Genomic DNA, 16,732 nt, shown 5'->3' on the forward strand with positions numbered 1-16,732 from the left:
AGTATCATTTATTTTATTCAGATTTTCAATACACAGAGTGCAATATTAATATCATGGCATAATAAAACATTGACTTTTGGGGAAATCTGTTAAAAAGTCCTGCTTTTAAAAGGGATGTTTTTTTTTCTGAAACCAAACTGAACAAAATGAAACTTTTGGCTCAACTTTTTTGTCGGTTTTTATTATTTTGGTAAATTTTTTCACCTCTGATTAAAATAAATATACCAAATATTTTATGTTTATTTATTTTTTTTATTTCATTTGAAAGAAAAAGCAATTATAAAACTACAATTAAAATTACTTATGCACTACTGCGAATAAATGTAATGTTAGTCAGCACAGGCGTCTGTTAGTTGAAGTATAAGAGCTGTGGTACTGCGCTTTCCTCTGAGTGATGTCGTTCGTAATCTGACGACTCTTGGCCTCCCTTAAAGGGAAGCCTTGGGCTAGCTTAAGATAGACTCTTAAAAGGTTATCTAGTCATGCATCACTACAAAACTTTAGATTCTACAGAAAGAAGAGAAAAACAGACGAGTGCCTTGAGTTAAAAAAAGGAGAAGACGGAGTTCTTCGAAGTTCTAAGATGCTCTTTTATTGTCTTGAAAAATCAGCCAAGTTCAGTCAGAAGGATCCAGTCTTCTGATGAGACAAAGAATTACATGCTCTTTTATACAGTATTTGGGTGAACCAAAGGTGGGGGCTTTAGGCTCCACCTTTTACCGTTATATAACCATATGTTGGTTGAACATAATTGTTCCCAAACATGATCACCTTTAGGGGTTTTTTTTTCCTGTCAAGGTTATGGGCATTATGCCATTAGTCCCATAATTGGATTTAATTGTGACCAAATCAACATGGTATGGTTTTTTTAAAATGTTGACCTTCACTTTGTTTGATGTTCCCATGGAGTGGGAGTCTATGTGGCCATCTGGCCTCTATCTAATGAGTTTAGAGATATGCTCCTCAGTCATCATATAGCATTTCCCGGGGAGCTAGCCAATTATGTCTCCCTTTGAGATATGTTAGGTACAGGTCTAAACTTGTTACGGGAGAGGGCAAACAGAGGATGAGCGAACTTAATAAACTTGCTCATATGGGGCCAAGTGTGCTTCAGTATATGAAATGTACACATATGCTCTTCAATATCCTAAATTAGGCCCCACAGTGACGCTGCATCAGCAGCAGTTCCAAAAGAGGCGGTGTCGGAGGAGGCATGTGCTGGTCTTCACCCTCCTAGTGTTGAGTTTGTATATACATGTTTTTTATTCTCGCTGTATAAAAATAACAGCTCCATCCTGGATAAAAAGTCATATTTTCATGAGGTCAGACCTCTATGACTCTCTCTGTGAGGTTGGAGGGATCTGGTTACTTCAGATGGGATGATGATTAGCGAAGATGACTAATGCCGATTATGCCTGGACATTTCTGGGACTTTCGGGAATGATTAGTCAGAATACAGCGGTTGTAATGATAATAATGATTATAATGATAATAATAGGATCGTTTATTGGCCAGAACTTTTTGATATGATGCGTATAACGATACGGGGATTATGATTCAATATGTTGCTATACTGGAAGCAAGATGATAGAGTGCTTTGTCACAGTACAAAAACAGTAAAACACAGTTATCTAGTGGGCGGGGTTTAAACACAACACTAAATGAACCACTGTCTGATACCAGTCTTTGCATGTAAACTAATAACTTATATATCGATACAGTATAGCAAAACAAAATATCATGATATTTTATTGATATTTATTACACCCGTAATGGTTACTGTCTATAACGAATATTACGAATATTATGATGATACTGCGGTTTATTGTCTTGTAATATTCTGCATATCATGATACAGTACAGTTATCTGGTGGTTGGGGTGTAAACACCACACTAAATAAACCAAACCACTGTCTGATATCAATCTTTCTATATAAGCTAATAAGTAAAAGTCGATACTGTGTTTTTGAAAATGTATATAGTATTTCAAAATAACATAACACAATATTTTATTTTTTATATTGCCGTACACCTGTAAAAGTTACTATCTATAATGACTATTATTATGAAGATAATAGGGCGGTTTATTGGTAAGAACCTTGTAATGTTCATATCATGCATATTATGATACAGGGATTATGATTTAATATATTGTTATGTATTGCGGTACTGTAAGCAAGATATATTGTTTTTTTCCTTTTGTTTTACATAAAAGTTTAGATAAACTGTTGTACGAAAACGCAATATCCGTTTTATAACATCTGTGTACGACACAGTTATCTGGTGGGAGGGGTTTAAACACTGAATAAAAAACTTTCTGATACCAATCTATACATGTAATACACACACATATATATATATATATATATATATATATATATATATATATATATATATATATATATATATATAATATTTTACAGTAATAGTGTGCTTTTAAAAAAATCTATAGAGTATAGTATATATTCGTTATTGATAATTTATTACACCCTCAAAGGCTACTATCTATAATGATGATTATGATAATAATAATGATTATGAAGAACCTTGCCATATGATCTGTAGCACCATACAGAAATTATGATTAAATTTAGGGGTGGGAGATATAAAATAATATCACAACATTTCATGGTGATATGACAAAACACTGAATAAAAAAAAATATTTTGAGAATTCACTACTACAACAAAATAAAAAATGTTGGTGATATTATTGCGTACGATACGATATGACACTACTGAGTATAACACTGACCTCTACTGTTCAGGGTTTAAACACAACAGAAAATAAACCACTGTCTGACATCAGTTTTTTACATTTAAACCTTTCATTAAAAATCCATATTTTTTTTTAAATCAATACAGTTTTGCTAAACAAAATATTGTGATACTTCAATATAAAGATATTTTCTCACACCTCTACATAATAATAAAAATATCCATTGTCAGGTGCTGTATCATCATCACATGCTGTATATGTTTAACCCTTTGCATTGTTGATGCACTTGGCAGCAGTGTGGGCTGGAGGCTGAAACCTGATTTAGCCCACCCGCTGGAACCAAAGCTCGGGGGAAATTGATTTGTGCACTGCTTGCAGTCCCATCAGATCACAGGCAGAGCAAAAAGCAATCAGGCACGCACCAGCATTTCTTTAAACAAACACTTGCCTCAGAGCCAGCCGGCAGCACAGATTAGATGCTCAAGATTTCATATCAGTTCATGGCTGATTTGGAAAGAGACAATGATTAATGAAAGTTTTCTTGCTTATGATGTAAAGATGGATGATATGAAGTGAGGTTTAATCAGAATTTTCCACAGTGCAATTAATAACAGTGTGATACTGTAATACAAAAATTATATCAGTGATGCTGTAACTAATAGTTACATTGTGTTTGGTAGATATCGGGGCTGTTTGTGGTTCAGTATTTTTTGAGTTAATTACTGTGCTTACATTATTGGACATGGAAAAGGGACATTGCAATAGATTTTTTTTTTTTTTTTTGCAATATGTATTGCATTAAACCATAATTACTTCCAGCCCTGCAATGTAATTGGCTGAGAGGCGTTCTATGAGTGCCGTTATCAGCCGGTAATGCACTGTAACCAAAGCTCTCTATGTATTACTCCGCCAAATGCAGGTAACTTAGCAACAATGCAGTGCTTACAAGCCAAACAGCGCAGCTACAAACAGAGCAGCAATGGAATTTTTTTAACCAATAGAAGTTTTTATAACCAAACAGTTCGTATTTTCTCATCCTCTTTAACTCAAAATCTTAAAAAAAAACAGCAATAATGGAACTGTGGTATAATCGCAATAATACACTCAAGATCTGTGCTATAATGTCTAATATTGGCACTGCTTTGCTGATCTACATCCCTCAGCCTTAAAAGGTTTAGCACTACTTCTTGTGTAATATTGCTTGAATATTAAATAATGCAGGAATTTTTGCCAGAAGTCAATAATCCAACATTATCATGTCATGCTACTTATAATGCACTCCATATATCCAAGATTGAAGTAAAATAAATTATAGTGTACAGATATAAGCTGCCTCTAGTGGATATTTAAAAGAAAATAGAATCGGTGAGAATTTTACTTTTGTTCCAAAAGTTCAACAAAACATTACTCCTATTGTACCCTTATGTGATAATAGCCATATATGACATTGCACATCCTGCAATGTGACTATTGCATATTTTACATACCCAGATGTGATGACAATGCTAAAACTATATATTGTGCAACACATTTATGCACACTGAACTGAATTTGTTTGTTAACTGGAGAAAGAAGGGATTTGTGGCTGATTTTAATACTGTAATGCCTCTAATGTCTTCATGAAAACATTTTAAATTTTCTAACCGGTGCAATAGAGCTTTTGAAAAATATATTTTTTAAATACTTAAACATTAAGTATTTTAGGTCCATTTATAGTATTTATGAAACTATTTAAAAAGGAAGTTGTGTAAAGTTGTTGGCATATCTTTTTCTAAGGTCTATTGTTTATATTCTTCAGCTGTTTTTCTGATATTGAAATCTGATTCCTTCATATATTGTGTAATTTTGTGGGACAAATTAAATCCAATAGTAATCAAAGCCTTAATTTAAAGACTTAATGCTTTATATTATATGTTCTCCTAACATAAAAGTAAGTCACAAACCTATATAACAGCTTAGTAATGCAAAAATAAATATAGAAATAAATAAATAAGATAAAATTAAAAATACCGTGATATATTGTGAAACCATCAGAATGATTGGCTAATCAAAGCCAAGGTTGTAACCAATCAGCATGTATCTGCGCACTTGTGACGTGTTAAGTCGTGGCGCAGTAGTGGGTGTGTGTACTTGTGGTTCTGGAAGATGCTGTGTTGTTACAGTCAGTAAATGAAGAGCAGACATTGAATCAATCTATAGGCTGTTATTAATGTGAATACACGACAGATACAGTACAATATAGATTTTGATATTAAGGATTATAATTTCTGAAGTAACTCATAACATGATCAGGTGTTTTTTTTTTATCAGATATTAAGAAAACATATGAAGTGTAAGCACTAGTAGCTCTTGTCAGCAGATATAGATATAGTTTTTTATAAAAATCCACACAAGTTTGTTTATAATGTGCAAAGAACAAAAATATTGCAAACATACTATATTCCCTGATCCGCTTACAGAGTGATACAATTTGTTGCTTGCCTCTGTGTCCTCAATCTGGCAACCCATGTGAGTATCGTGTCTGGGGAGGGGCTGGTAGGTTAGAACATTCTGTCGTGTTTGGAAATTAAACTGCTGTACCTATTTTACACACTCGCTCTCATTTAGTACTGACTGTTCCTTTAAACAAGACTACATTATACTTTGAGAGCAACATGATACGGTACAACAAATTGACATTGCAATGTTTATTTGTTCTGCAATACACAGCTGTGGAAAAAATAAGATATTCATTACTGAACTCTTAAAACTTTATGAACTTATTTATTTATTTGAGGTCTTCTTTATTATTTCAGCCATATTTTCAGCAATGTTTATTTTGCTCAAACATAAACCTATAAATAGCAAAATCAAATAAACTGATTCAGAAATTGAAGTGGGCTCTTAATTTTTTCCAGAGCTGTATATTTGATATTATAAAATACAGGAATTAACGGCATATTATGCCAGATATCTATGATGCAACATGTATTTATATTAATATGTAATCTGTGTAATCAATGTAATGTAATGTAATCAATGTTTAAAGTAAAATAAATGGTATTGGGTAGATACCTTTTGTATGCGTCTATATTGTCAGGTAGAATATGGGAAATAGGGGTGCACCAATATGTACTGTGAGTAAGGTTGATATCTGATATTAAACATGTTTGTATATATCTGCTGATGCCGAAACAATAGCGTTATACACATTACCGTATTTTTCGGACTATAAGGCGCACCGTATTATAAGGCGCACGATGAGTGAACGGTCTATTTTTAGTGTTAGTCCATACACAAGGCGCACTGGATTATAAGGCGCACTAAATGAAACTTTATTTATATCAGTAACAATAACTCTGAGCAATAAATCCTTCACAATATCTGTGAAAAATAACAACATCTCTGAGCAATAAATCAACAAGCACAGCAAGTACGTATTACTCCGCGACGCTCCTGACAACGGTAGCCAACGCTCCGACAGACCATAATATTATGTTGAAGCACAGCAAGTACGTATTACTCCGCGACGCTCCTGACAACGGTAGCCGCAACGCTCCGACAGACCATAATATTATGTTGAAGCACAGCAAGTACCGCATTACTCCGCGAGGCTTCTGACTATAATAGCGTGTTGTGCCGAATTCGGTGAATAAAACGGTTTTAAAACAGAGATAAAGATTGGATAAGTTTCATTTCTGGATGAAGTGATTTCCAGCGCTGTTTGGATATAACTGTGGATTACAGGAGACTGGATTGATGGATTCTCTTTAGTCTGGACGCGTTTTGAAGGTAGGACCTGTGGCTGAGCGCGGGTGTGTGTTCGGGGGGTGGCGGCAGTGACCGGAGGTTACCCCAGGACAAAAGGAGAGCCTTTTATTACTGGAAACATGCGCTCTGACGCAGCTCTAATTCATGAAACATACATCCTACAGTAAAAGCACAGTTCTGGAATCCGGAGAGCCAGACGGTTCGAATGGTGTATGACATGACCGCATTCGATGAAATATGGACGAACGATAAACGCAAATATGAGAGTTATGAATTATTAAAATCATAACCAAGGCATATTTCGCCCTAAATGTTTATTTTCTGAAAGGATATTCCGCTAAATAGGCTAAATAGCTCAAAAGCAGAGATTCTAAGCTTTAAAATGGTATATTGGATGTCTATATTGAACCTGTAACTGTTCATAACTATTCAGAAACACAGCCAGTTATGAAATATTAAATATTTCTGGCCCGCCGGTGGGCCAGCGCGTGTTAAGAGGTTAACTTTACTTAGAAGTGGGCGCTAAAAAGAAACAGTTTGTGCTATTACCCCAGAACGGGTGGAAAGGAAAGTTTACCGGCACCTTGTTCTGGCCACGGAGCTACAGTGGAAACTAGCTACCCTGAGCCACAGCCGAGAGGTAGTACGGCAGTCAAAGGTAACCGCGCGCTAGCCCAAGAGGGGGATCTTTTTCTGGCGTGGGTGAGGAATTCTGCACAACAGAGCGCCGTGTACCACATAAAAATCGAGGTCAGTAAACACAAGCAAAATCCATACACAAGGCGCACTGCATTATAAGGCGCAATGACGATTTTTGGGAAAAAATAAGTATTTTAAGTGCGCCTTATAGCCCGAAAAATACGGTACTTTCAGAGAGACTAGACACCCAGTATCTATATAACCTTTTATAAATTACTTTAAAACGAATGAAAATAACTGTTAGCTTGCAGCATGTCCTGCAATGTGACTCTTGTGCTTGTGTACATTGTGTACATGGCGATGCTGAAATGATATACTGTACAGTCCTACCTCGAGACGTATAGCGCCTGTCCGCAAACCAACTATAGGACACCTGTACTTTAGACATATTCTTCTCCGACCTCACAGTCGACTGTGAGGCAGTGATTTTACCCCGTAGATGGGTCGCCTCCCCCCTCGCAGCCCACAATAGCTGGGGAGTTTGTTTGTAAAGTGTCTTGGCAATTTGGGCCAGACAAACGCCAGCAATGACTGTTTGGGTCCGACTGTGGGTCAGCCTATTTTTACCAAGAGGAAAACAGACGCGACATAAAGGCCTCGCACTGGCCTGCCTCTCTGCACTCCCACAGGAAGCCATTTTGGGTCTACCGCATCCAGGCTGACACCCGGTTCTTACAGGAACGAGTGTAGACAAACAAGCTCAGAGTGCTCTCCTCTCCAGCCTCTGTCTCTTTTTTTTTTTTTTCTCCATAGCCTTGTTTTAGAAATAGTAAATTTTACTTTGGACTCTTTCTTAAGAGGAAGAGGGTCTTTTAGTGCCTGTTTTTAAGGAAATATTATTTTGTAGTCCAATCTATTATGAAATATTGAATCCTGTGTACTTCCTGTGGAAAAAGAGAATTCAGTAATCAGGATGTGGAGTTTGCCGCCTTTGTGTAGTGTCCCAGCTGCTTAAAGAGTGAAAAAACAAATGTCTTGACCAATATGTCAGTTAACCAGGCAAATAATAAATAGCCAGTTGAGTTGAGGTCCTTCCATTTACCATGTTACAGATTTCGGCGAAACTATTTTTAAAATAGTTACAATAGTACTAATTTATTGATATGCTTTAAACATTAATTAACATAAGTAAAAATATTTAATTGAAAGGTTTGTACACCGATTAAGCATACAATTTCATTGATGCACATCACGGCATGGTGGTGGTGTATGAGGGGTTAGTGTTAGTGTTGTGCTGGTGGAACAGTGAGTGGATCAGAAACAGCAGTGCTGCTGGAGTTTTTAAACACTATGTAAACTCTCACTGTTCTCCACTCTATAACACACTCCTACATACTTAGAGCTTAGAGCTTTGATTGGGCTCCAGAATTCATCACGCTCTGACCAGAGCCTGCGCACGTTTTGCCCATCCCGACTCTCCCCATAAACTCTGTCTTTATGAGACCGACCCCGAATTAAACCCGGCATTTTTTAGTAAATAGAGCGTTAAAACTAAACTCTTTAAAAATGTTTTCCGGGTGTTTGAATGAGAAAAAATCCATTCAGAATGATGCTTATTAACATTATTTTAATATTTAACAATATTATTTAAGAAAAATGTTTAGTGCCACGAGTCAAATGCGTAATGTGAACAAATGTGCATGAGCCCCAGAGCTGCGTGATTATAACTATTCTAGCTTGTGTAGGGATGGGTGTTATGGCCCTAAAATAATAAAACAATATTTCATGGTACTTTTGCAATAACAATAGTCTTGGCAATATTAAAAAACATTTAATTAAAAAAATTATTTCAATTCATCATATTATTGCATATGATACGATATGGTACACTCCTAATCTTGTGCAACTTTTTTTAAAAACACATTTGATTTGTTACTTTGCTATATTGTGATTATCACACCATAGCCTTTTTCACAGACCATTTTCTTGAGCCCGACCCGGCTCAAGGAAAGTGTTAGGAAATCTTAACCAGGCAGCGGGTCAGGCCTGGTCAGAGAATCTAAATTCTACTATAGCTGCTCCACCTCGTAGATAATGTAAAGTCAGAGACAGAAGCTCTGAAACTGTCGCTCCTCTCATTATTTAGACACTGCCCACAGGACACTGTTGGTGGTGCAGCAGTGACACTGAGGAGTTTAAAAACTTCAGCAGCACTGCTGTATCAGATCCACTTGTACCAACCAGCACAACACACTACTAACATATTAATCACCACCATACCTGAGCTGGTCTCTCCTGTGGGGTCTACAGTCTGTAATTATATAACTGTTTAGCCTCTTGTTTTGAGCGTGAGCTGTGTGGTGGCTGCAAACATATGAGCCTCTGTGGTGTTTTTACCTCACCTATCAGAATACTTCAGCTGTAAATAGAATTCTGTAAATAGTTGGTGTGATCTCTCTTGGGGAAATCCTCAACAGAAACAGTGGGGGATCTGCTGTTCTGCAGTCTAATTGCTTAATAAAGGCCTGTAATTATCATAAATAACAAACGTTTTAAGATTAGAAATAAAATTACATTAAAATAATATGTGATACTAAATAGGTTTGCTTCGCCATTGCCACCATACAATGAGAAGTTAGACCTTAAAGTTTATTTTATAACCACACTTATTTTATAACTTAATACAGTGCAAACACGCTTACTTACTATTATAGAAGTGAGTAAAATATTTAAGCAAAATAAGAAAAATTGGGGCCAAATAGCACAAACCAACAAAAGTTGGATTTCTGTATATGATCCAATAAACATTTAGTTGCTTTCTTTCAATCTATTATCAGTCCACTGCCCTTAATGAGTAAATTCTGTCTTTTTTTGTGTGTCTAAAAATATCTATATTGTATTGTATTACAATATTATCTTAAAGCCCTACTAAACAGCATTGTTGTAATTGCATCTTGTAATTAGATGGATTAATAAAAGGATGAATAAAACTTTTCTTTCACTCAGATTTTTAAAATCTGATGGTATTTTCATATACTAAAACAGTTTTTTTCCTAAAATGTGATTTAAGTAATTGCAATATACAGTTCTTGTCAAAAGTTTAGACACAGCTTCTCATTCAATGTTTTTATTCTTTTCTTTTCTATTATTTTTCTACATTTGTAAATGAATACTGAAGTGATCCAGACTATGGAGGAACACATAAGGAATCATGTAGTAACTTGAAAGTGTTAAACAAACCAAAATACTCTGTGAAGCATTTAGATGCTTGTATCTGGGTGCTGTTAAGGTGTGGTTTTAAGGCTGGTAACTGTGGTTAACTTATCATGTGCAACAAAGAAAACTTTAGCTCTTCCTCTCCTGGGGTGTTCCTAATGAGAGCCAATTTCATCATAATTTCAATCATAAAGCTGACTGACTGAGAAACGATTAAATATAGAACATATTCTGGTTTAACTTTATTTTTACTAAATAATTCCATACGATTTTCGAATTCCATACGAAGTTTGGATGACTTTAGTATTACTTTACAATACAGATATTTAAAAAAAAAAATCATTACTTACAGGATTGCTATATATTGAGAGGAAATTAATCATAAGCCATTCATCGTGTTGTCAAGTTCTTGCCAATAAGCATCTGTATATAATACCTATACAGATAATGCTGTAGGACACTTGAAATTTGGGCAGCTTTTTCTATATCCACACTAAGCAACAGTCAGGTCTGGGACACATATGTGTTCATATAGATCATATAGATAAAGCCTTTAAACTCCTTAAAAGCCTTAAAAATGTGTAAGCTACCCATGATGTAAACTACTTCTCAGCATTTCAATGGCTGGCAGCATTTGCTTGTAGTGCGTTATGGAAACAAGCCTATAGAGCCTCCCAGTAGAACGCAGCGTGCCCCACGGTGCTTTAAGTGCATGGTGATCAGCACCACGTGAGCTTCCTCTGCCTCCAGTGGTGCGTCACCAAATTCCCCTGTGACCATATATGCTGAGCTTTAACGTCTCTGCAATCTGAGCCCGCGAACCTGCATGCCTGCGCCGCTGTCCATCGAGTTCACAGAAATTCGGGCCTTGTGGAGGCATTGGCCAGGGCTGCACTGTTCCCTGGAGACAACATCGTATATCTCGGAAGCGCTGCAAGAGTAGAGGGGCTTTCAGTCCAGGGAAAACTAAAGCCAAAGTGGAACACGGCCAATTTTCAATTGATGTGGACCTTCTCTTTTTTTTTTCCAGAGTGGCCCCTGTACTGCCAAAGACTTGGATTATAAAAAAAAAAAAAAAAAACATTAAAGCATGCTCATTGGAGGCAGCCCAGTGTAAAACCCTTAACTAGCACTTTTTGTCGTATTTTTAGGAGGATTGTTTTTTTTTTTTTTACTCCTACGTGTCTCCCTTCAGACCGGTTAGCTTAGCAACTTGCACTTTTCTCCTGTCTCTGCGCTCGGATGAATCCCCCCGCATTGATTTAGTTGTCTGGTGTCAGGCCTGTAATTGCAGTGCGCCAGTGGGACAGGCTCTACAGATAAGCACTTTCTCCATGTATCGATCTCGCGCTGAATACTGCAGCATAGCATCTCGGGCGCTGGAGCCTATTTGAGAAATAGCCGGCTGCCAGTTACCGCAGTCATCAACTGCTTTTTGCAAGGAGAAAGGCTGGGAGAGGTTCAGATGGGCGCGAAGAGTGATGGCTCTGATTTTGCCCTGTCAGATAACAACATTACCGAGCCTAGCATCAGGAAGAGCTTTCCTGTCTACGGATTAAGGTGAAGACTGAAAAATTGAGCTCCTGAAATAGATAACAGATTTTATTCACTTTATTTCACATCTGGAGGATTCTGAAGGTGGGGGTGGGAATCTCTAGGCTCAATACGATTTTGATTCGCTTACGATTTAGAGGTCTGCAATGCGGTAATATATAAAATATGTTAAAATATTAAATATATATTTTGTCGCTGTCCAATGAAAAACACTTATCTCCAAAACAGCAACTTTACAGGAAAGAGAAAAAAAACGTGTAAACCTTTAATGGAAGTCAATGTAAAAAGAGTTTATTTCAGGTCATTTTAAAGAGTTTCTATTGTTCCGTTCATCAAGAAATTTTGGCACAGTGTAAGGGACAGTTTGTCTGTTCAAATTATGTAGTAAACTAAAAATTTACAAAAATGGAGAAAAGTGTTTTTATAGGACAGCGACGATATAAACGATAAAAAGAAGATATAAAAAACTAACATTTCAGTAGCGGTATCAAATTCAAAGTATCTTATCTTTATTTAAAAAAAAAAATCATTATAATTACATTATATATATATTATAACCTCAATAATTTTGCTGACCTCTATATATTTTTTTGTTTATTTATTTATTTATTTATTTATTTGATGAGGGGAGACATTAACGCAAATTAGATGGTAGATTGGCTTTGTTTTAATGAAATCAATTAAATATACATGCTCTTTTAAATAGTGCATCTGTAGTGTTATGCTTTTATAATATTTTATTAGTAGAATAAAATAATTTTAAAATGATTCATATTGTTTATCTCAGTAATCGTGACAATACTTTTCTTCTTTTTTTTTTTTTCTTTTTTTTTTTTTTTTAACATTGCGCACACAGGGCAAATTGTTCCTGGAATGACTTTGTCCACAGCAGTCTGAGAGCTGTAATGGTTTTAACTGCCTTTGCATGCAAAATCATGCAAAAACCTGTTTATTTAGTGTGTTTTGTCGTTGTGGAGCCTTGCTGGGGCAAAGTAAAGCACATGGTAAGCACAACATATTCTGGACAATTAACTGAATAAATACAAAATGCATGTTAGCATGCTGTCCAGTTTACTGAAAAGGTTCTGAAAAAGGCATTTTTTTAAGGCATGAGGCATTTGTTCCATAATTCCATAATATTACAATATAAGAATCCCAAATATATATATCCCCTTTAATTCTCTAATGTCTCTAAAACAAGGTCTGATTTGCAGATTGCTGTAGACAATCTTCTAGAAATCCTTAATAAAATCTCATCTGTATTAGGGGTGTAAGAGAATATTGACATGGTATTATATCACAGTATTTAGTTACTGTATTGATGTTTATTTGATGTAAACAATAAAAATATATCATCTTGCTTACAGTATGACAATAGATTGGACTATATTAAATCGTAAACCCGTTTACAGTGATGTGTGTAGAAGTGACAATTCTTGTCAGAGGTGAATTCCTTACCTAAGTAGAAATATTGGTTACATATACTTTACTGGAGTTTTTTTTTTTAAAGATGACTTTTTACTTCTACTTCTTACGTTTTCACACAATTATCTGAATTACCCCCCACACGCTCCAGCAAGAACGTATGTAGTCTAGTATGAAGATGATCCGTGCAGAGACTCAAGAGAACTCCAGACAAACTCCAGTCCAACTAAGCTTTTACTTTAATATATTTACATTCTACTACAATGCATTTCAAATGGGCGTAATTTGAAGGGTTTATGCACCAAGAACCTGAGAGTTTTCCAACCTCTATTATCTCTAATAATTGTAACAGTCTGTTTTTGTTTTTTTTTTTCAAGACTGAGTGTGTATATATATATATATATATATATATATATATATATATATATATATATATATATATACATGAAATGTGTTGTGATTGGCTGTTTTGTATTTGCAACAATCTTTATCACTTCAGTGTGAGTAGGTGAAGCTAAACTGCTGTAGGCTGTATAGGTGGATGCTGAATACATGTTCTTGCAGCTTAGACTTCATATTTAAATACTTATCTATCTATAGACTAATTTTTAAATGTGAGGACACTAAAATTGTTTTTTTTTCAGTTTTAGTATATTTTAAATGAGTCACATGTGCGGTTAACCTAATATAAGTGATATAATGTAATTACAATGTATTTTTTTTTGTCTGCATTGTGCAGCCAGTGTCATGAATACAGCACAATGTCAGTTATGTTTCTACAGCACTGTTCTGTTACTTAGAATTTGCCTACTGGAGTCTTCATCACCTGAGTCATATAAAATTACAACTGTGAATCAATACCACAGTAAATGAAGGTCACAGAAAATCTGTCTGTCTATCCATCCACCTTCCGCTCGCACTCACTGAACCTGTCGTTCTGAGAAATGCTGAAGGTGTGTTTGGTTTTGTGGCTAAAACTAAATGTCCCAACCACACTCACAGTGAATTTCCTTTCTTTCTTTCTTTTTTCTTTTTCTCTTCTTCTCTCTGCAGCATTGGAAAGTGTTCGCTGAGGTGAATGAGGTCTTCATCCTGGTGCCTGCTCTCTTGGGTCTCAAGGGGAACCTGGAGATGACACTGGCCTCTAGACTTTCAACTGCAGTGAGTGACTGAACTGTGAACACCTTTAAACAGATCAATCTTTTTCTTTGTTATCTTTACCAGAAAACAACTGACAACAAATCTCTCAGCCTGGCTATACTGAGAAGGCCTTATCTGTGGAGGCAGATAGCAGCAGAGCTGTCAAAGCTGAAGGCAGCAAGAGTTGTCTTATATATTGAGTGGCCTGTTTGCTAGTAAAATATCTCTAAAATCACTGGATTTGATAAGGTCGTTGTTTGTTGCATCGTGGGTGACACAAAACACAAGTTAAAATCCGATTAGAGACCAAGGGCCCTCTCTTACACACTGTGCAAGGTGCTTCATGATGCTCATTGCTATCTTACACATACATTGACGTACATTGCTAACTTGGCAACGTACACCAACGCTTGTTTCGCCCACATGGACATGCAGCAGTGCACAGAAATAACACTGCTGTTCCTGTAAATTACCTGCTCACACCTTTACAGCGTAAAAGGCCAAAACTCACCTATGCTTAATGAAGAGAGTTAGGACATGCCCTTTGCACATTTTAAACTACGCAAGGTGTACTTTTCCTGTCGGTATGATAGCGAAGACACACTGACATGCCCTATATTAAGCTGTACGGTGCGCAGTTGACAGCTCGGCCACAAATCGCTACAATTCAATAATAGATTAACACTCAATACAATAAGAATATATTAATTAACACAACTAGTGTCCGTTAATAATCTTCTGAGACATTTTGTTATAAGACATTGTTAATCATTACAGCATTTTTAACTTACGTCTCATTCATTAGTCATTATTACTGGTATTTACAACATTCTTAAGCTTTTGTAACATTTGGTAATGTTTAATAATTCCATAACTAGTGTTAGTAATAATTAGTTTTTTATTTTTTTTTAACCATTCACCAATGTTTATTAGTGTCCTAAGTACTTTTAATACAGTTCATTTTGACCCTTTTTGTAAAGAGCTGTTGACCTAGTGTTCAAATTCATGTTTAGACCTTTGAGACTGTCGTTTATTTCCGTCAAAGAGAAAATCTAGAGCAGGAAATCCTAAGATGGGCATGACCCAAATCTTCAGAGGTTTATGGAGCTGGCAAAAGTGAGAGGGCAACATTGTTAAGGTCTGAGTCAACACACACATAAGGATGTAGCACACGGTTTTACGACTGTTTATGTGGCTTTCTTCTGGTCATTTAGATCTTACTCACATGTAAATGACTTTAGCATGAACTTTGGACACCACCTAGCTGGTGTGTTCTGGCTGAGAGGAGTGCTTAGGTTTTTCTAGTCTTGAGAAGTGAGTGACCTTGGACCTTGTGTTTGTGAGGGTGTCAGGGCCATCCCTTATTTGTGGTTCAAAAATACCACTTTTGCTGGTTTTAAGTTGCTGTTAAGTGGTGTGACAAAACACCAATACAGCAAATGGAAACTTCAAAGTGATAACCTGATTGTTAGCATGGTCAACAAGTTCAGATCTGTGTAAGCTTACTCAGCAGTTCTGGATACATGATCACTTTTCAGATGTTGACAGTGGGTCTGCTCTCTCTTGAAAATTCAAATAGTTCAAAATGTGAAACTCACGTATTATACAGATGTATTACACACAGAGTGATCTATTTTAGGCATCTTTCTTATAATATTGTTGATGATTATGGCTTACAGCCAATGAAAACCCAAAAAGTCAGTGTCTCAGAAAATTGTTATATTATAAAAGACTATTTGGTAGTTTTGGCAGTGTGGGCAGTGTGCCAAGTCCTGCTGGAAAATGAAATCTGCATCTCCATAAAAGTTGTCAGCAGAGGGAAGAAGTGAAGTGCTGTAAGATTTTGTGGGAAAACAAAACTGCACTGACTTTAGACTTGATAATAAAACACAGTGGATCAACACCAGCAGATGACAGACATGTCTCTCCAAACCATCACTGATCATCAGTAAATTTTACATTTCATTTGTAAATAAAGGAAGCAGAGTCTGGAGGAAGAGTGGAGAGAGACACACAGTCCAAACTGCTTGAGGTCTAGTGTGAAGTTTCCACCAATCAGTGATGGTTTGGAGAGACATGTCATCTGCTGGTGTTGATCCACTCTGTTTTTATTATCAAGTCTAAAGTCAGTGCAGTTTTGTTTTCCCACAAAATCTTACAGCACTTCTTGCTTCCCTCTGCTACTGACAACTTTTATGGAGATGAGGATTTCATTTTCCAGCAGGACTTTACAGCAGGACAAACGACCCACACTGCCAAAAGTACTAATAGGTCTTATATAATATTTTAA

General features: G+C 36.1%; 1 protein-coding gene across 1 annotated transcript in view; it reads left to right on the forward strand.

Moving 5' to 3' along the window:
- slc41a1 (solute carrier family 41 member 1) overlaps window positions 1–16,732 on the forward strand; it is a 38,783-nt gene that overhangs the window by 5,069 nt on the left and 16,982 nt on the right. Inside the window, exon 3 of the mRNA XM_007251400.4 lies at window positions 14,356–14,463. Within this exon, the coding sequence (XP_007251462.2) occupies window positions 14,356–14,463 (108 nt within the window). The remainder of the gene's footprint in view (window positions 1–14,355; window positions 14,464–16,732) is intronic.

Source organism: Astyanax mexicanus, chromosome 24, assembly GCF_023375975.1.
Source record: "Astyanax mexicanus isolate ESR-SI-001 chromosome 24, AstMex3_surface, whole genome shotgun sequence".
Taxonomy (NCBI): domain Eukaryota; kingdom Metazoa; phylum Chordata; class Actinopteri; order Characiformes; family Acestrorhamphidae; genus Astyanax; species Astyanax mexicanus.